At 43.2% G+C, this 20,561-nt stretch overlaps 1 protein-coding gene across 2 annotated transcripts in view; it reads left to right on the forward strand.

Annotated features, from left to right (window-relative positions):
* Positions 1 to 20,561, forward strand: part of LOC121464860 (LIM domain containing preferred translocation partner in lipoma) — a 601,897-nt gene that overhangs the window by 203,461 nt on the left and 377,875 nt on the right. For both annotated transcript variants that reach the window (XM_041677943.1, XM_041677944.1), the window contains exon 4: positions 15,634 to 15,835. In XM_041677943.1, coding sequence (XP_041533877.1) covers positions 15,643 to 15,835 — 193 coding nt within the window. In that variant the 5' untranslated portion in view covers positions 15,634 to 15,642. The remainder of the gene's footprint in view (positions 1 to 15,633; positions 15,836 to 20,561) is intronic.

Here is a 20,561-nt window from a genome sequence, read left to right on the forward strand (position 1 = left end):
GATCGCCTTTTTGATTATTATTGTTGCATACATATATAAAATGCATACATATATGCATGTTGCCTGCTGTGTCTGTGAGTGTGGCTAAACAAGACCTGAGTAATGATACCAGGAAACAAGCTAATGCAGAAAGAGGAGTTCTCATTTGTCCCTCTCCTAGACAAAGAACTGTAGACAGCTCAGTCTGCTGAGGGTGGGAGAATTACAAAGTGGGCAACCCCGAAGTCACATACACGCCACACATCTTTCAAAGGAAGTACTTTGTTATTTTCAAATTTTTGTGTTTATTTGTCTGTGCGTGTACTTGCATGTGCGTTTGGGTACATGTAGAATACTGAAGGGATAATGGATCCCTTGGAGGGAAGTTAGAGGTCGATGTGAGCCACCTATCATGGGTGTTCTGAACTAAACTTACTCATTTTCAGAGGCAGCTCACGTTCATATCCACCAAGCCATTCTCCAACCTCCTTTTGTGTATTATGTTTGACCAGGTGCGTTGGGTATGTGTGTGTTTGAAAATTTGGGCATGTGTGAGCATGTGCATGTGGAGGCCAAAGGTCATCCTTGGATGTCATTCCTCAGGGGCTGTCCACCCTGGTTTTGAGACAAGGTCTCTCACTTCGTCAGGCGTTCACTGATGAGGATAAACTGGTCGGCAGGTCTTGCTTGACCCTCTCCTTCCTGGCACTTAGGTTAGAAGTATGTGCCACCATGCTTGGCTCTTTCTTCTTTTTTTTTTTATTTTATTTTTTTTTTAATTTATTTATTTATTAAGGATTTCTGCCTCGTCCCCACAACCGCTTCCCATTTCCCTCCCCCTCCCCCGATCAAGTCCCCCCCCCCCTCATCTGCTCGAAGAGCAATCAGGGTTCCCTGACATGTGGGAAGCCCAAGGACTGCCCACCTCTATCCAGGTCTCGTAAGGTGAGCATCCAAACTGCCTAGGCTCCCACAAAGCCAGTACGTGCAGTAGGATCAAAAACCCACTGCAATTGTTCTTGAATTCTCAGTATTCCTCATTGTCCGCTATGTTCAGCTAGTCCGGATTTATCCCCTGTTTTTTCAGACCTAGGCCAGCTGGCCTTGGTGAGATCCCAATAGAACATCCCCATTGTCTTAGTGTGTGGGTGCACCCCTCGTGGTCCTGAGTTCCTTGCTCGTGCTCCGTCTCCTTCTGCTCCTGATTTGGACCTTGAGATTTCTGTCCGGTGCTCCCGTGTGGGTCTCTGTCTCTGTCTCCTTTCATCGCCTGATGAAGGTTAATATTCCTGAGGATGCCTATGTGTTTGTCTTTGGATTCACCTTATTTAGCTTCTCTAGGAACATGAATTATAGGCTCAATGTCCTTTATTTATGGCTAGAGACCAAATATGAGTGAGTACATCCCCAAACTACTATACCCAGCCAAGCTATCGTTCACTATCAACGGCTCTTTCTTCTGAAGTCTGAGGGAGTATGCTAGCCAGACACGCCTCTGCTCACTGTCCATTCTCCCAAGGCTTAAATACTCTGAGGAGCACACTTGCCGAGATGGTTATAATGAGGTAGAAGTGTCATTTTCTCAGGGCCCTGTCCCACGTCCTTGGTGTGTCATAGCTGAAATGTTTGTGCTGCCCCTCCCTGCAATCTTTCCATTGTTGTGTGTGCTACAGGAACTGAGAGGATTGTGACAGCCTCAGCTGGTTTCTCTTCTCCTTTAGACACCATTGTTTGCAACAGTTCTGATCACCGTCTTTCTTCAGCTATCACCTTGTAATGTTACTGCTGTATTTAATTCCCTTTGGTTACCCTGACGTGAGAATATTTATTTATAACTTTCCTTGAAATGCCTTTGCTAGTACTTTTCCTTTCTGTGCACGCACACACTCATACACGTGTATGCACACGCACATGCGCACACACACACTTCAAAATGCTCATTCAATTTTGCTCAGCCAGTCACAGAATAGTGTTTTCATTTAAAGCCGAGGAAACTGAGGCCTGTGAGCCCCGTGGGGCCTGAAAGCACTGGTGTGAGCTCAGTCAGTGCTGGAGTTGGTACAACTGCACCTTCTTGGCCCTTCTTGTTATTTTTAATCTTATTTACCAAACTTATTCCATCTCATGAGTTTCTGGAATTTTTCTTCTTTTTGACATGAGTGAATTAGTGACTTTTCTTGAGCAACATCAGTAGTACTGAGTTTGGGGCATAGTTCTCTCCTGCTTTCTCTCAGTCTCTGTACTTCAAGAGGATCTAGGCTGTGTAAGTATCTCATCTTCCCTTCTCTCAAGATGCTGAGATATTTCCAAAGAGAGATGTTGTGGAGCTAGCTCTGGTATGTTTGCAATCTCCCAGTGACTCCCTCGAAGTCTAACTGTAGATTGTTAGTATCTGAACATTCGTGTTCAGAGATTCCTTTGCCCCTTTAAGCTGTGCCTGGTCTTTTTTTTTGTGACCTTTGTTTCTTCACCTTCATCTTTGAGGGAACTGAAAGTTTAGGAAGCTCGGTTACAACAGGAATCCAAGTAAATTCCCTCATAAGCATGAAGACTGAGTTGCGAATGTTGGAGGCAAGGGACTTCCCCTGTGTGTTGTCTTTGGTTAGAGAAACAGCCTGCAATGGAGCCCAGAGCAGAATGCTGAGATTAGATGTTTCAGGCAGTAATCGGCTTCATCATCAGCACTGAGTGCTTTGTGGGTTGAAACCTAGTCTTCCCAGAATCTACAAGCTCTGAGAAGAAGGCCCGCTGTCTGCATGGCTCACTTCCTGGGATGGCCCATCGCTCTGCACAGACAGAATGGATGACCTAGGCATGTCTTTTTCTCATAATATATTGTTGTCCATTTTGTGAATCAAATTGTTAGAACCTTGAGGGGGTGTTGTTTTTCTTTTAAAATCAGGATTTTGCTACAAGAAGCCAGCTTTTACAGGTATTTAAGTAGAAGAGATTCAATAGGGCATTAGTAGCTCAGAATCCATCAAAAGGACCACATGGAATAGATGATCTATTGACCATCTAGAATTGAACCCCAGAATTACAATTAACCCCATTATTTTATAGCCAAGAAAGGTCACTAGGCGTTCTCTCAACTATTGAAATCAAAGATATACTCTATAAGAGACATGATCAGAAAGGCGGTAATGGCTTCTGAGATATGGGATCCAGGTATTGTCTGCCACAGCTGCTGCTGACAAGCCCTCGTGCTGAAGAATGGCTATGTGGGTGTCAATGTAGAAGACAGCCCCCCTGCCCTCCACCAGGGTTCCCATAGGAAACAGGCAGAGCCCCAGACATGACCTCTGCCCGTACTAGCCTTCCCAGTCTCAAGACAGTACCTATCTTTTGGCAGCATTTTTTTGTTTGTAATCCATGCCTAGCACCAGTGCAGCCCCTGTGTTCTGTGGCACGTGTGAGGGCTGACTCACTGTCCGCCACAGTGAGTTTGAGGGACTTCACCGAACACTGTGGGGCTTGAATGTGTGGTCAGCACTCCGATGGGGTGCTCTATTAAGTCTCTGCTTGGCAGTATCATCTATTATATAACCACCTACTTCAGGGAAATCCTTTGGGGAATTCCTGTTTGTCAGAGAAGTGCCTAAAAAGAAAAGGCCATGACCTGGGACAGTAAAGTGTTTTGTTACATTTTGGAAAGTCCTAGAGGGAGACCAGAGTATTACGGTCGTGGTCACTGTGTCTGGGTGACTTCTGTCTTAAGCAAAGGTTGCCAGATTCCCACCCTGGGTTCTCAACTCTGTCCTGTTCTTCCCCCAGCCTTAAATGTGTGCTTAGAATTTGCAATGGAAATCAAACAAAACAGTTTACTTAAAATATATCATATGCAGATACGACCTGATGACCTATAAATAATTATTTCGACTTCTTTCTATATGCTTCCGTAACACTGATCTAGAAATGTGAGAAAATTGTTAGCAATTCTGCTTGCACTACGCACAGCTTCCGAGCGAATTGCTTGAAGCACACGGTAGATGCTCTTTTTCATGTTCTAAATTAAGCCCCAGGTAAACTTCTTTTTTTGCAGTATTTACAAGAAAATAAATATTATAGTTACTGGTGGTGCACGGCATGGGAAAGATGGATGGTACACACGCTCTCGGAGCGTTTCAGCTTGTCTTTGTAGCAGGCAGTGTTTGCTACTCTAGGAGAAGGGGTAGATTGAAGTTTGAGCTCTTTTGCTTCCTTCTGTGTGACTGGGATTTTCTTATCCTTTCTTTTAGTTATTTGTTTCTTTTGAGATTTTTATTTAGTCTTATTTTGTGTTTACGGTGTTTGCCTGAATAATGTCTGTTTACCACTTGAGTACAGGCTAGAAGAGGGTGTTAGATTTTGGAGGGACTTGGGTTGCAGATGTTTGTGAGCCACCATGTGGGTGCTGGAAATTGAGTCTTGTTTCTCTGCAAGAGAAGCCAGGGCTCTTCACTGCTGAGCCAGCTCTCTATTCTCCAGCCTTTCCTCCTAGGTTGGGGGAAGATGCTCTAGAGCAGCAGTCCTAAAGTGTGCCTCCTGCTGCTCCTTGCTCTGTGCACCTGTAATCACAGTTCCAGGCTTGAGAGGCTCAGAGCTCTCTGAACCCCTTGGATCAGTAGCTGACTGCATTTGAGCTTCGCTCTTGCCCAGCGAACAACACATCATCACAGCTCCTTGACCGGGTTACTTACTGTCCCATCGGAGCCACTTTGAACTGCTTCTTATTAATGGGTACACAAAGCAAATGAGCAGGCGTAAGCTGAATTTACAATCCCTCGTAGATATGAGGACCCGTAGAGAATAGTGTCTGACATATGACCTAATGATTCAGACTTAGAGCTTAACTCTTAGTATTCCCAAACTCTTATGATGTGTGTGTGTGTGTGTGTGTGTGTGTGTGTAGTCATCCTCTCTGGTTGAGCAATTATGGGATGGACTCTGGGCATTTGAAAGAAAACTAGGGAAGATAACATCAGTGTTGGCCATTCACTCATAGTCACCGCTCTAATTATTGTGATGTAGTGGGTTTCCAACTCAGTTCATAGCGTACGGGGAATCAAGGAGGATGCCTTTTATGTTCATGAACAAGGTTGGCTGCATTGACTGCCCTTGACTAAGGTACCACAATTTAAATGTCCTAATAATTGTGTTTTTCCCCCAGTTTGTCTAGTTCATAATTAGTATCTCCTTTAAGACAGACGACAGAAAGCACTTTTTGTGTGTTTGGAAGAAAACTTTGAATTCCATTGGGTAAAATGTGTTCTGAAGGTCAAAGACCATTTTTTGTTTTTAGAGAACCAGACTGAACTTGTGAGGGAGATATGCATTGAGCAGGGAATTAGTGACATTACTTGTTTAAAGGAACGCTATGCATTAGAGAGTCTGTGGTTACAGAGTGAAAGGTGAGATGGGCCCGTGGTCCTTATGTATGGATTTCAGCTATGAGGAACTTTATAGCAGCCATCATGGTTGTGTCATGGAAGGGGTTGTCTTAAGATGTAAGGAGGTACATGTGGATGCATTTGCATTCCACAATAGAAATATTTTAATAATTTTATGTCTTGTTGATATTGCTTTCTGTACTGGTGATTGTTATTAGCTACTGATTTAAATTTTATCTAAATTGTGTGTGTGTTGTATGTTTGTATTGTGTCTTATTTTCCTTGAATATTTAGCCAGTTTAGTGTGGTTTTTATACATTTCAGTTCTTTAGCATTGTGATTAAAAAAAATACTTCAGAAGCTCAACACCCGTACTCTCTTGGAGAGCTTTCAGAAGGACTAAACCCCCTTTGCTGTGATTCTGAACGGGAGCTGAAACATCCAGGCTGGGCTTTGCTCCGCTGGCATTGGTCAGTTGCTCACCAGATTTTGCCTTATTTCAAAATCTTGAAATAAAATTTGAATAGTTTCCACCATTGTGGAGAAAGGTCTACCATTGAAGCTCTTCCCAGTTGTTTCACCCCGAGTAAGTGCAAATGTGGCCTTCCTTATGTAGTCTGGATAACGATGCATCATAGCAAAGGCTTGCCTGGCTTTCATACATGGAGTCACAATCTGGTTAACTTTTTAATTAATCAAATTATTATTTTGAAACCTAATTACATATATGCATAGGGTTATTTCTTCTCGTCTTCTAAAATCCTTTCATAATCTTTGTTGAAAATCTCCATCACCCTTACCATCACTTTTTTTTCCACTATCTGAGCATTTAAAATGTTAACTTTCATTTCTATTTCACTTTTAAAACAGAAACTTAAAATAGTTTAAAGAACAAGTGGAGACGCGGTTTATACCACAGAGTTTATCCTAACATCTTAAGCCCGTGATACTAACTCCAGTAAATGAGAGTGATCAAGCTGACTTTGAAAGCTATGGGATAGTTTTGCACAGTGGCTGTTTCCCAGGTGTTGGTGAGCGCTGTGGTATTTAGGTTTCACAAACATGCAGTGTTATGTACAGAAGTACACCAATAGCACCCTCCTCATGAAAAATGTATGCATCTCTCCCTTTTCAAGTTATTAGTAAGATGGGCTTTGTTGTTCTATCCCTATTTTTGTTAGGATACAAACAAAGGCATTAAAGAATTAAAAGTAATTAAAACATACCTCAAGTGCTAGTAAAATTCCACGGCCTATCTAATGGGTACAACAGACTTGTAAACAGATAACTAAAGCGTGGCATTTAATACAAGTCTGAACACGCTGCTGAACGCAGACGAGTGAGCAGCAATTAACCTGCACTTATTGGTAGGTTTAGCAGGAGAGATTCCAGATAACCACTAAAGAGACTCCTCAGCTTTATTAGGGATTATATTGTTGGCTTTTCCCATCATCACTTTCTCACCCCTTCGAAAGGCAAAACCTTTGACAATGGGGCACATAGCATCTTAGCGTTGTACGTTCCGATTTCCATGTTCAGAAGTAAATTCTCCGAGTGCATGCAAACTCAAGTAGTTCTTTGCTCCTCGTTTTTAGCTGCTCCCACATAGCACAAGTTTGCTGTAGCCTCCTGGGGACGACATTTTTATGTAAACCTAGGGTACTGCCCAGAAAAACAATGTTATCAGAGAGTATAAAATGCAGTGGAGGAAGTTGATTTTAGAGCTGGGGAAACTGAATCTGGAGATATTTTTTTTTCGTGTTCTCTGTGTCAGACAGAGCTGTTGAATGTGATTTTGAGTGAATGGTTGGGTATCAGGACTGAGTCTTTGGGGAAAAAAGTGCTTCATTCTCACGACCAGTTTAGTTGTCTTTTATCCAGTCCACCTGGTTATCATCCAATGACCAGCAATGCTACTGGCTAACCTAGACAAGCTTCCCACTATGAATTTTCTTTCTGGTAAAACATGTGGGCCTGCACACTGCCTCTGATATCTTCTTACTGCTTTGTTAAATCGGGGCAGCCACTTCAGTTTCTCTAACTGGTTAGGGACTTTTTCATGTTACATTCGAATGAAAAGAAAAATATTAGTTCCTAATGTGTGTGGGACTCCAAGTGACCTCTGTATTATCTGTCGCGGATCTTGTCGGCTGTCAGCCATCTTTCCTTCTTCTGTTACTGCTAAGAAAGTGGCAGAGGAATCTTCCTAGTATTTGTCCACCCTCTCCTGGCCTTCTTTGGAGCCCTGGTGTTCAGGGCTGTTTGTAGCCCATCAGTTCCTTGTTTCTTTTTTCAGTGATACTGTGAATCTGAAGGCAAGGTGCCTTGCAGGGGCCTGTCTCTATCCTGCGTCACTTCTGATGATAGTGACTTGCCTTTACTCCCTGGGACCTGCTGTTTTTCCTATGGCTGTTGCTGGGTTCCTTTGGGGTTTTCAAATGCAGTCAGATTTTGCAATCCCACAGTGTTGCCAAAAGTAGCAAGCAGCACATCAAGTACATTATTTTCTGTGCCAGGCAGGTAAATAATCTGTCTTGATTCCTATTCTACCCCCTCATACCTCCTCAGTCTGGGGGGTCGGAATTTTTAGTAATTAGAACTTAGTTTTATACAAAGCCTCAGTTGACTCAGCTTATAGTCGTAGGGAACTATGGGATAGGAGAGCTGTTGGACAGTGTTTGCAGGAAACTCATTCTAGTTTCCAGCTAAGGAGCCATACTGGGTTTTAACGGTGTACAAGTCAGAGAGCCGCTTAGTGACTGAGCGAGCAGTTGTGGCCGACCGTTCTGTGTCTAAGTCTGGTTCTGTTTCCAGTGTGTCCAGCATCTCTGAGAAAGCCTATATAAAGGGTTGGCATTTCTGTGGAGATCCTCTCCTTGCTCCTCTGAGCAATGCCAGCTGTCCATGCAAGGAGTGGGGCGTATAGCCAGTATCCTTCCAAGCTGTCTGTAGAGAGAAGTTAAGGGAATACATGACATTTTCATCCCGGCCCGGGTCCCGCTTTACCCTTCCTGTTCTGTGTGACCTGATGCTTCCGAAAATGATTGAGTTTGCCTTTCCGCTAGCAATTGTGTGTAATTTTCAGCCTGCCTCGTTCCTCAGCGCTGCCTTCCCACGCTTCCCTCACCCGCTGCAGCCTATCTGCTTTGTAATTACCCTGGCAGGGACTTACCTGTGCTGTTTGGAAAAGCTTTGCCTAAAGTGCTTATTTACTTGTGCATAGTAAGTCTTGATTGATACCTTGGTAATCACTGAGATTAATCCAAGACTCCCACCCATCATGGGAAGGGTCACAGAATTAGGAAAACAGGTAACAAGAAAACGGGGGTGGGGGGGTGGAAAGATAGTGTATTTCCTCTGATGAGCTGAGAGGAAAATTATAGCTGGTTTGGGAATCTTCAGACCTAACTTTACTTGGTTTTTAATAGTTTTGCTGTCAGGATCTTTTCAAAATGCATGATGCCTGTGAGGAGACTCATGCTTATTATGCTCCCAATTCAACGCTGGCGTCTTCAGAGGACATTTGCTCCCAGGGAACTAAAGTTGCACTATAGGCTCCTGTCTGAGCTACTCCTGAAGGCTGATTCTGAGCTTTGAAGGTTAGCAAGCCTCCAGCCAGATACTGGCATGTAGTACAGGATGGATAGCCGTGCTCTCACTAGGGAAGTATATTGTTGCTGTTGAAAAGATAGCAATAGGGGTGGGGATCTGTAGCTGACTGGAAGAAGGCTCGCTCGGGTGAACGGTGGCTTGTGTTCAGATCCTGCCTCGGGATGCCGGGAGCGAGGGGAACATTGAAAAGGAGAAGGAAGGCATGATGAAATCAGCTTTGAATTTCATTGAGATTCCCTTATTCAAGTCCAAATGACTATCCTCTTATATTTTTGGTTGTGAGCCGAGCCTTTAATGGCTGAGCCATCCCTCCAGGTCCCAAATGACCATCCTCAGATAAGAACACCAAATACCGATAAAGATATGGGAAGAGGAAGCTTTTCTGCTCTCTACCATTCACAGGTGACTTAGTTATGGAATCAGGCTCTGTGGGGAAAGAAAATGGAATGAGCATTCGAGGCGGGGTCTCATTCAGCTACAAAGCAGAACCAATATAGATTGTTTGCCGAAAAATGTGTGCAACTAGAGATCATACATATTTAAGGTACAAAACCCAGATATTTAAAGACAATACGTTTTTCATGTATGTGGAGTAGGAAAAGAAATGTGAAAATAGGCAGGGAGCTATTAGGGAAGAGGCAGGAGACCAGAAGGAGGCGGGGCAAGAGAATAGCAGGAGGGTTGAACATGTTCAGAATATATATAGACATGTATCTAAATGTCATAATGAAATCCCTCTTTTTGTGTAATTAATAATGCTAACAATACTCTTATAGCAGCATTTTGATAATTCGAGAAAGGCACCGCCTTTCACCTGCAGGGGTCAGCTAAGAGAAACCCTTCATGGTTGAGGAGTATGTTATCTGAGTCTTAAATGCCTGTTCACATAAAAAATCCTGTGGATGATGGACATGAATGCTAGACTGAAGTCTGCCATCAACTTTTCAAGTTTGAGCCACAGCCCCTGCCTCCAGTTCCTACATCACTAAATTAGTGGGTGTTAATTTCTGTGCCCTCCCTCCACATCAATTTATTCATCACACTGACAAAGCAGTTATTGAGGGACTAAGGCAAAGATGAATATGGATGCTTTATGCCACTTAACTCTCAGCCCTAAAGTCAGAATGTCTACATAAAGATGCTAGGGCGCCATCTCAGCCGTGCAACACTAGCTTGCCACACCCTAGATCACACTGTGCGACCCCATCAGTGCAAGGTAAACAATCAGAAACGTACACAAATTCCACATGAGCACATTTGGAGGTGGCTTTAGAGACCACAGTTTAAAGCTTATAGCACCAGATGTTGCATGATGCCGTATAATGGTGGCTTGTTCTTCAGTGATCTTAGTAGTGCTTATAGAATTCAGTATTGATTTGGAGGGAAGCAATAGGAAATCATGATCCACTATCAGCCTGTTCTCTGTCACTAATGCGGGTGAATTGGCATTCGTAGACTCCTGGAGAGGGTTCTTCCTTTTACTGTGGCCCTCAGTTTTCTTTCCTATACAGGGAGGGTCTTGATCATCATCAACATCTTTGTCTTCTCTGTGGTTTGGATTAGTTTGGTCTGTTGGATATTGGCTTAGTCAGTCTTTGATTGTGGAGTATGATAGAAAGGATATATTATAACCACTATGATCCGAGAGAGAGGGATGGGAATGGTAAGAGCCCAGACCACTATTTCCAGAGATGCAGAATTCCAGGAAGAATTTATGTTGAAGCTTTTTTACGTTTGTGATTTGGTGGTTGTATATCCTAATCAATTTGTGCAACCTCTTAGAACTTTCCTTTTTGGGATGGGTGGGCAGGTAGCAGTACTTGGGGTCAAATCCAAGGCCTTACCCATACTAGACAAGTTTTTTGCTACTGACCCATAACCCCATCCTCAGCCTTATATTCTTGAATTTTAAAATGTGGGTCATGATAATATCGTGCTGTGATGACTCTGTGGTCTTTAGACATCACTTCACATTTAGTCAACCCTTAGGAGACACTCGGTATTTCTCATCTATCTGTGCCTTTACTGTTCCTGCATAATTGCTGGGGAGAGATGACAAAGAGAGCCACAGAGATGGTGATCAGTGAAACCATGTACATTTTTCCTACTTGCTTTGCCCAAGGGAAAGGGCACAGTGTTTGTAACCCTTTTAACAGCAGCCAGGTGGCTGGGATCAGGGCCGTTTCTCCTGTTTGCCTTTCTCCTGGTGCTGCAGCTTCATTTTCAGTGTCTGGGGCGGGGGTGGGGGTGGGGGTCTTCTGTTTCACTTCTTGATTTCACGATAGATGATCATAAGCCTAGAGTGAAACCTGCCTCAGAGGTAGAGGAAGGAAGAAGCTGACAGACAGAGGAAGGAAGAGCAAGGTGAGGGCTGGGACAGCAAAACACCCTCTCACCCCTGCCTGCCCATGTGTTTTCTTCACTGGTTCTGTCCCTGACAAGCTAATAGGGGCCTCGGCAGGCATTTGCCATTCCACCCATTCCTCGAACTCGCTTATCAAAAGCAAGTTGAAGATGTAGAGAAAGAAGACAGCCATAAAACATTAGAGCTTTTGGAAGTTTACAGATGTTCAGTTTGCAGATGCACATTTTTTCTTGTCAAAGTCTCTCTAATTTAACTGACACTCAAAATAGGGCCAGAGAGACTCCATATTGAAAGCATTGCATTTACCATGTTCCTTGGATCCATCTTGCATGAACTAATGTCTCTATCCCTTACACATACTTTGATTTGTTTCTGTTTGTCTCTTCCTCCCTCCCTCCTCTTCTATTTTCTCCCCCACTCCCCATCATGTTTGTATGTTATGTCAGGTCAGAGTACAACTTCAGGTGTCAGTCTTTGTTACCTTGTTTTTGAGGAAGAGTTTCACTGTTTTCCACTGTGAGGGCTAGCTGAGTTAGACTTTCTGGGGGTGATTCTGTCCCTAGCTACAATCTCCCTGTAGTAGCATCGGGGTTACAAATGTTCTCTACTGTGTTCCGTTTTTATTTGAGGGCTGGGGATTTGAGCTCAGGTCCTTACACAGGTACGGTCAGTACGTTAGCCACTGACTTTTCTCCTCAGTGCCCGTGTTGTTCATTCTTCCCATTGTTCTTGTTTCTGTTGTGTTTCCTAATCTCACGGCTCTCCAGTTCCTGATAGGAGCCGCCTCTTTAAACCTGCTCTCGTTCTTTTGACAGAGCCTCGCATTTTCCTGTCTCCTTTCTATGTTACTCCCTTCATTGCACTTAGATAAATGTAACTCCCCCAGACATTATACTTTTTGAGTCATGGAGGAGATTCTGATTCATCTGGAGACATAGTGATAGGCATACGTTTATTTGATCATTAAATTAATAGGTATTTTTGTTGCATCCTTATAATGAACTAGACTTTGCGGTTATAATATGATAGGAGTTCTGCTCTCAAGCATGGGAGACTTGACTTTGGGACATAGGTGTGCTGCTAGTCATGTGTGCATGCATGACAGCAGGGCAATAGTACTGTGACTGAACAGGGTATCCAGCCTGGACAAAGGATTAAATGCATGGCTTACAGTCTAAAGAACCACCGGCAAGTAATTGCTGGGGCATGAATGATGCATTATGGGTAAGAAATTATTTGTAACTGAGGGGTAGCTTTTTTGAATGGGTTCAGTGAAAAAATCTTGAGCAAAAGATGAATTTTCTGTCAGATGTAAATGCTATCACACCATCTTAGGAATATTCTCATAAAGGTATTAGAGATAGGCTTAGTATCTGTTATTAAAGTATCATCACATGTAGAAGTATTTTCACCGAATTCTGATGAACCTCTGAAGATCAGATTATTCAGGGTCCTTATTAAGTTAATTGAGACCACACTGGGATTCAGAACCTCTGAGAGTGAAGTCTGCTAATGAAAAGGAAAGTAGCCAAGGGCACACCTCTGCAGAATGACCTTAGGACCTCATGCCCAAAAGTCAGTACAAAAGATGAATTTTTCAATTGTATGGCAAAACACTATAATTGTAATTTATAATTTTTTCTAGGATTACTAAGATGTTTCAATATCTGGGAATCTATCAATATGATTCATTACATACTTACATACATACATGCATACATACATACATACCAAGTTAAGAGAGATAAAGAAATTGTGTCAATGAATGCCAATGGGGAAGTGGAGCCTCTGTACAGTTGCCAGTAACTGCAGAGGAGGTACATATGCTAATCAACCACTTTTGCTTAAGATATTTTCAAGTTGTCTGTATCTTAGGATAGCACAGTGACACCACCCAGCAATTTCCCAGTCATTTCAGCAGGTTGGGAGATTGATAAGTTGCTTTCTAGTAAACTAACATTAGTGTGTAAAAGTACTAGAAGAATCCAGTAAAAAGAATATGCTGCTACATCCCCCCCCCCACCCATAGGAGGGTCACACAGCCCAGCATCCGAGTTGGGGGGATTGGAAGAAAATGGAGTCGGTGGAGCTAGGCACACCATAAAGACAGGGTCAGCAACACAGAAGATTATGAACCCCAGAGCACTGATGACATCTAGAAGATGCTGTGCTGGCCATCTGCAGACAGATGTCACCCTCTGTGGAGGGCAAGCTCCAAGTGCTTCACGCGAGGGCGAAGGCATGGCAAGGAGAGCTCACAAGACAGAGGGTGCAGAGCTGACTTTGGTTTTCATGAATCTTACCCTCTTCCTCCTGCTACAGTTCCAGCAATTACCTTTTCCTTTATGTCTGCAGTGTAGCTAATTAACCCAGCACACCAGAGTTAGTAAGTAGTGCAGGCTGGCTCTGCAGATCTGTGGCTTTGTCTTCAAGACCATCACAGGCTGCATTAGTTCTTATTGAAAGGCTTTTGTTTTCGAGTAGCTGAATGTGCAGCAAAGGAACAGGGATGCTATTAACCAGTTTAAAGACAAACAATCAAAATTTATACTACAAGCATGCATAAGGCTTTGGAACATTTAATCCTTTCTGGATTTCATTTATTCACTGTTTCCTCTTCACCTTAGTCATGCTGAAAGTAAAGATAGTACTGTTTTCCCAATTTCATAAAAGAGGCTCAATTAATAAAAAAAAAAGGTTTTTTTTTTTCCCCCTCTACCTTAGAGAAAAGTTTAGTTTGGGTTTGGGAACTTAAGTCTGTTTGAATGATTCTAAATGCTCAGCTAGATTTAAAAACTCTTAGTAAAATAGACATTTATTGATTATTGTTCTTTATTGGTTTTGTGGCATGCCTTAGTGCGGAAATTTGTGGATATGTAAAATACAGTCCCTGTCTTCTCATGAGCTCACGGTTTCTCAAGTATATGCGTCTTGCTGCATGTACACAGGGGAGGACAAGGAAAAGAAGGGCTCTGAGACCTGAGGGCCACCAGTGTCATCTTTGGCCTGTGTCTTTAATCTCAACTTCCTTCCCTTTGGTTATCCATAGAGTTATCATCATCTTTGGAAAGAATAATGCCTGTTTCTCTCTGGGTACAATGATCTATCATTCTCAGTCACTTTCTGTGAGAATGCAGGTATTTCCCCCTTAGTTTTCATTACAATTGATGGTATGTGCATAAAGCCCTTTGAATTTTTTTTTTTTCGAGACAGGGTTTCTCTGTAGCTTTGGAGCCTGTCCTGAAACTAGCTCTTGTAGACCAGGCTGGCCTCAAACTCATAGAGATCCACCTGCCTCTGACTTCTGACTGCTGGGATTAAAGGCGTGTGCCACCACCGCCTGGCCCTCTTAGATATTTTTTAAATTGGTTTTCATAAAAGCTCCATGAATTAAGGCGGCCTGGAATTTTAAATCATAATTCTTTTGACCCTGTCCTCATTTGAGTCCTAGATCATTCTGTGTGCCCGTGGTGTGGGCACATACGAATTCCTCAGAATATTGCTTCTCAACTTCTTCTTCCCTCTTGATTGCTAAGCCACATGCTGAGGCCTCCATTTGTTCCTGCATTTGCTCCGTGCTTTGTCTTTATAGACATCTGGAAGTAATCATGTCACCCTCTTAATTAATTCAGTTCAATTAATAAATTACTAGGTGGATTTGGGGCTAGGAGCGGGGGCAGGGCCCCTTCCGGCCTCCCTGTGCTGGAGGGCTCTTGCAATCAGGCCTGGAGGGCCCTCCTTAGAAAGTCGGTGGGACTCTTTCCCAGCAGGCAGGTTACCTGGAGGAGTGATTGGCATATCCTGACAGAGAACTGCAATCTCTCTTCACACAGTATGGATACTCTGTTAGAACAGTGTCTGGGCTGGGCTGCTTCTTCTCCCTCATGGAGATACCGTAGCTTTATCTGCATTTCCCGGCTTAGGTGTTAGCGGCCATTTCTTTGATTTGCCTGGTCATTATTTCATTGCTGGCTTTGGACATTCTTTCTCTAATAAACGTCAGTGTTTGTTTCAGGTATTTTTGGTAACCAGCGCCTCTCTGCTCTGCCCCCCAGTGCCTCTTCAGGGTAGGGGGCAGCTAGTCTTGTCGAGAAGACATGTTGAAGTATGCTATCATGTCTCTGTTAAGAAAATAAATATTTCCGTTTTTTCTAATGCCTACTGGATAAATTTAAGCCGGGTGTGTGTGCGGAATTTTCTCTTGGGCCCCTGTCATCCACTCTAAATTTTTGGCCAGCTTCTTTCTCATACATCCCTCCATCCACACTAAACATTGTATTGTCTGTTTTTCTGTTTTTCTTACTGCAGATTTCAACCATGTCTCACCCATCTTGGCTGCCACCCAAAAGCACTGGTGAGCCTCTTGGCCATGTTCCTGCACGCATGGAGACCACCCATTCTTTTGGGACCCCCAGTATCTCAGTGTCGACACAACAGCCACCCAAGAAGTTTGCTCCAGTAGTTGCTCCAAAGCCCAAGTACAACCCGTACAAGCAGCCCGGAGGAGAGGGTGAGTCGTGGGGACTGGAGCGGGAATGAAATCAGCATCAGAGGTGTGATTTGTAGTTAGGGGTGGATCAGAGAAGGAAGCTTCTCGGTGTATTTCCCACAGTTTATGAGCTGTCCCATTTTAATGAGCTTTTCATAGTCATCCGTGCCAACCACCTTTTAGAAACAAGGAGATTAAATCCTCACAGAGTTGGATGGCTGGGGTTTTACAGTAATAAAAAGCAATAGTGGCTCAGATAGAAACGTGACCTCTTTGTTTACAGCTCAGAGACATTGTATAGCCTATCCTCTTGTGGGGATGTGTCCTTCACCCTGTGGTTCACATCAGACATGTGTCAGAATGGCACCAAGCAGTAGTCTAATGAGAAAGCCATAGGACAAAAACCCTGCAATAGTTCCTGAACTATGTTGCTTTTCTCTCTGCTGTTAGACAAAGTTGTCCATGACACCTGTGTATGTTGAAGTTACAGCTGGTTCAGAGAAACCCCGGTTCAGTTCCAGGGCTTTTAGTAGCAATGCATTCATTGTACATCAAGTAGATTTTGAATGTCTGCATGAGCCGAGCATGCAATGTGTGGATCTTCCATGCGCTCACACATCAGCACACTTGGCCACTACAGCGTCTTTGTATCTGTACCAATCACTGTCCACATCTCCTTCATGTACGAAACAATAGAGATGAAAACCAAACAGAGTAGCGTGAGACTTCTAGAAGCCGAGAATGAAATGCATGCTCTTTCTGTCTTCTGTGCCATCCGACTTTTGACAAATGGCTGTTCTGTCTCCAGGGTTCCTTCCCTTGTGTTCTTGGATGACATCCTTGTGTTTGTTACAGCAATGTTGTCGGGGATTATTTCATACCCTATGGTATTGCCTCTACTTTCTGGTTTCTCTTGAGTTGTCCCCACCTCCCAGGAACCACATCATTAGCCTACCACTTTATCTACTCCATTGGCCTGCTAGTGTTTTAAGAATTTTGTCATACCCGTGGTTCAGATGTCTGCCTTCTGAAAGGTGACTTCAGGCCTAGAAGATATGGGAAGGAAGGCTAGCCCTCTTTGCATACTCGAGCTGTGGATCTTTGTGGGTTTCTGTGGTCCCTTCTTTGAAAAGGCATTGCCAATGTATGAGCATTCTTTTCTGGGAAAAGTACAGGCTGCCCATGTACTCCCTGAAATCAGAGCCAGGCCTGGACACTTCATCGCCCTTGGAGGAGACGGCACTTCTGCAGTTCACTAAGGTCTTCGTGAAGCTGGTTTGCAATGACTCTAGGCAGCGATTGTCAACCTCTGGGTCATGACCCCTTTGGGGTTATGAAACAACCCTTGCCCTGAAGTCCTATGTCAGATACCCTACGTATCAGATATTTACATTGAAGTTCATAACAGTAACAGAATTACAGTTATGGAGTAGTGACAAAAGAATTTTATGGTTGCGGGGATCACCCCAATCTGAGGAACTGTGATAAAATTCCAGCATTAGGAAGGTTGAGAACCACTGCTCTCGAGAGTGCAGGACTCAGACATGGTTAAGGGGGGCAGCCCTTGCTCAAGAACAAGGGAGCCATGTGTTGGCTTCCTGGCTTGTTTTCTTAGTTTAGTTCGTTCCCTATCTGGGGAGTTCAGACGGACTTCCTGCCAATAGGGAGAAAACAACGTCAGAGGGCTTATACAGAAGGGTTGTGGTGTGGGAGCTTCAGTGGGCATGAGAGCTGAGCAGATGTTAAAGGGTCTTTGTACGCGGGTTCCACAGAAAATACGTGGGCCATCATGAGAAGAGACACAGGCAGTGATGTTTTTTCTTCCCTTTTGAGAGCTAGGAGTCATCCATAGTGAGACAAGGCCCTTTGTCATCCCCTGGCTTGTGATGCTCCTGCCTGTTCTCTGTGTGGCAACCCACTGGTCTTTCAGATACAGTGGTGTAAACTAAACTGCTTGCCTCCGTTTGAGCTCACAACTCCTTGTCCCTTACCACCCAGTTTTCGTTTATTACCTGTTGGAATTGCCTTTGTCCCACTTCCCTGACAATGTCGGGTGTACCCTAAATCCGAAGTTACCCCTTCCTCCTCTGCAAACATTTTCCTCACTGTCACATTTCTGGACTTTTTACTGTTGCTCCTGCTTGCCTCTGTCGCTCACTGAACAGGTAGTATATACCCCATTCTTCTCTTTCTGTTGGATGGACGTTTCATGGAACCCTATGAAGTAGCCCAGACCCACTCCCACAAAGAAACTGAAGCTCCCATAGGGGAGATAGGCCTCTCTGTTTTCTGGCTAGGGATTTTCTGTGTCAAGGCTGTTCTCATAGGCGGGGTGGGCTTCAAGTTGCCTATTTCAGTGACTTTCCTTCTCCCATACCCATACCGTGAGGTTTTCATTGGAGGAGTTACTAAACAAGGCAGCCTTCAACTTACCAACGGCGTTTCTCACATTAGCTTATGTCTGTGATCTCTAGGGTTTGCTTTCTTACTTTTAAATTCTGACTGTGGAAGTAGAAAAGCACCCACATGGTTTCCACGCCAGCTTATATTTATGTGATACCCATATGCTATAATTTTCCTTATAAATCATTACGGTAATAATCTTTGTCTAAAGAGCTTTGACACACTGTTGGGTGTGCCTTCTCTCGGTCAGTGGTTCTTTAAGCCTTAGGCCCTTTGATTCTCAGAGAATTTTCAATGAATTTTTATTTCCTCAGCTGTTTTGAACACCCCTACATTTCCAAATACTGTCTGTGTTCAGCACTGAATGCTAAGGTAGACCCCGGCCCCTCGTGTGTGTGTGTGTGTGTGTGTTGTTGTTGTTGTCTGGTACAGAATGTATATTTTTTATTGTGTATGAATGTTTTTTAAAGCTCTTTGATATGGATTATGATATTTTTCCTCAAGAGAAATGAGATGGCCCAATTTTCTTCAGGTTATAAAGTGCCACCTTTCAGGATTGTTTATCCTGTAATCTGGCTTCTGCCTTAAGAACAACTATGAAAACAGGCAGGCAGAACCAACAACATGAAACCTTAAGCTTTGATGGTACAGGAAAGTGGAATTCTTTTTCTGTTCTTCACAGGCAATGAAGTATGTCATCTTTCCTAAGGTATTGTTTATTTGAAATGGCTTTGAGGTTATTCTGTTATCGTCTGTCTGTCTATCTCTGTCTCTTTTTCTGTTTCTCCATTGTTTGATAAGTTTGTAAAGTTGGAGTTGCCTTGTGATGTAGAATTATCTTTCTTTAATCCCTAAAATTCCATTTTTTAAATATTTTTTGTTTGAAAAGTGACTCCACAGAGCCCCGACTCTGGGTGGTCACGTGGTGCGGTCCTTGATGGTTGGCTCAGCAACTGCATTACACTGTTTTGTTTGTAATTTTCAGAAGATAAGTTTTACTGTTGCTTTCTCAGGCCAACAGAACAGATGTTCTTCCCGTTTCACTGATTGCTAGACCACCAGAAATGGAGAGCTTATTAAAGAAGGATGTAACAGGGCTGAATATATAGTACTGTACCTAGTGCATGCACACATGCATGCATGCAAATGCACACATGCACACATGTGTGTGTGCCTGAAGACATGCATCGCATAACAAAGAAGGCGATTCTTCATTTTCACATTCTTACTGATTATATGTTTTTTTTTTAAAAAAAACTTTTAAAGAACATTTATTTTATTTTATGTGTGTATTTGCCTGCATGCATGTCTGTGTATTATGTGTGTGCATTGCCTGAAAAGCTCAAAGAAATCCTCATGTTATCTGGAAACCCCCATGGAGTTATAAACAACTGTAAGATACTAGGTGGTGGGTGGTGGGAATCGAATCCAGGTTCTCCAGAAGAGCAGCCAGTGCTCTTAACCCCTGAGCCATCTGTTCAGTACCTGATTTTAAGATTTTAATGTATTATGTTCTTTGGCTATTTAGCTATACAACCTTATATTTCATATAATTCTACTATTCTAGTATTTCATGTATTTGTGTGCAATTACATTCAAAGGTTGACCCTTTCTGCAAACTATTCTTAAATATACTACCTTGTGCACTTCTGCATCAAGAACAATGCCTGTGCTTTTACTGGTCTGAGTCTAAGAAGGCAGAGCAGATGAATGGCTTCAGATGGGATTCGTAGGCCAGCACATTTTCTTCTCTGTTGTTCTGTGCTGTCCTCTGATGTCAGTAACTGCATTCCATCCAGAGGAAATAGTTGTAGAGCATCGCTAAGCAGGCACAGTTAGTAACCAAATGCCTTGACAGCCTCAAGAACTGAGTTTCCCTGCCAGAAATATATCCATGCATATTTCTTTTCTGTGTTCATAGTTGGGGCATTTTGCACACATATATATGGAGTTGTTTTGAGTGTTAGAAACAGGAAGGGTTTGAGAATTGTTCCCTTTGATGGCTGTGTATGCATCATCGAAGTGCTAGACAGGCACCCTACTACAGCACAGCCCTACCCTAAAGAACTGGTGCTAGCCCCATAAAGTGCAATCTTGTCTCTAGAGTCCTGTTACCTTTGTTCCGGTAAGGTCATCTTTAATGTGACTTTGGAACTACAGATAGCACATGTATTTTCGTGTGCTTGCCCATTCTCATAAATCATCAGTAACCATAGTCAAGCTGTTGCAGTTTGTGAGATTTTGCTTGTCGTATTTCAGAGGGCATTCTGAGGATCTTCAGCATTCAGCACTATATCAGCAACTCCTCTGAGCCGTGGTGACGGGCATGCCCTGTGAGAAGCTC

The sequence above is a fragment of the Microtus oregoni genome, unplaced genomic scaffold (assembly GCF_018167655.1).
Source record: "Microtus oregoni isolate MIOR12 unplaced genomic scaffold, Mior012 000029F_ref0000214, whole genome shotgun sequence".
Taxonomy (NCBI): Eukaryota; Metazoa; Chordata; class Mammalia; order Rodentia; family Cricetidae; genus Microtus; species Microtus oregoni.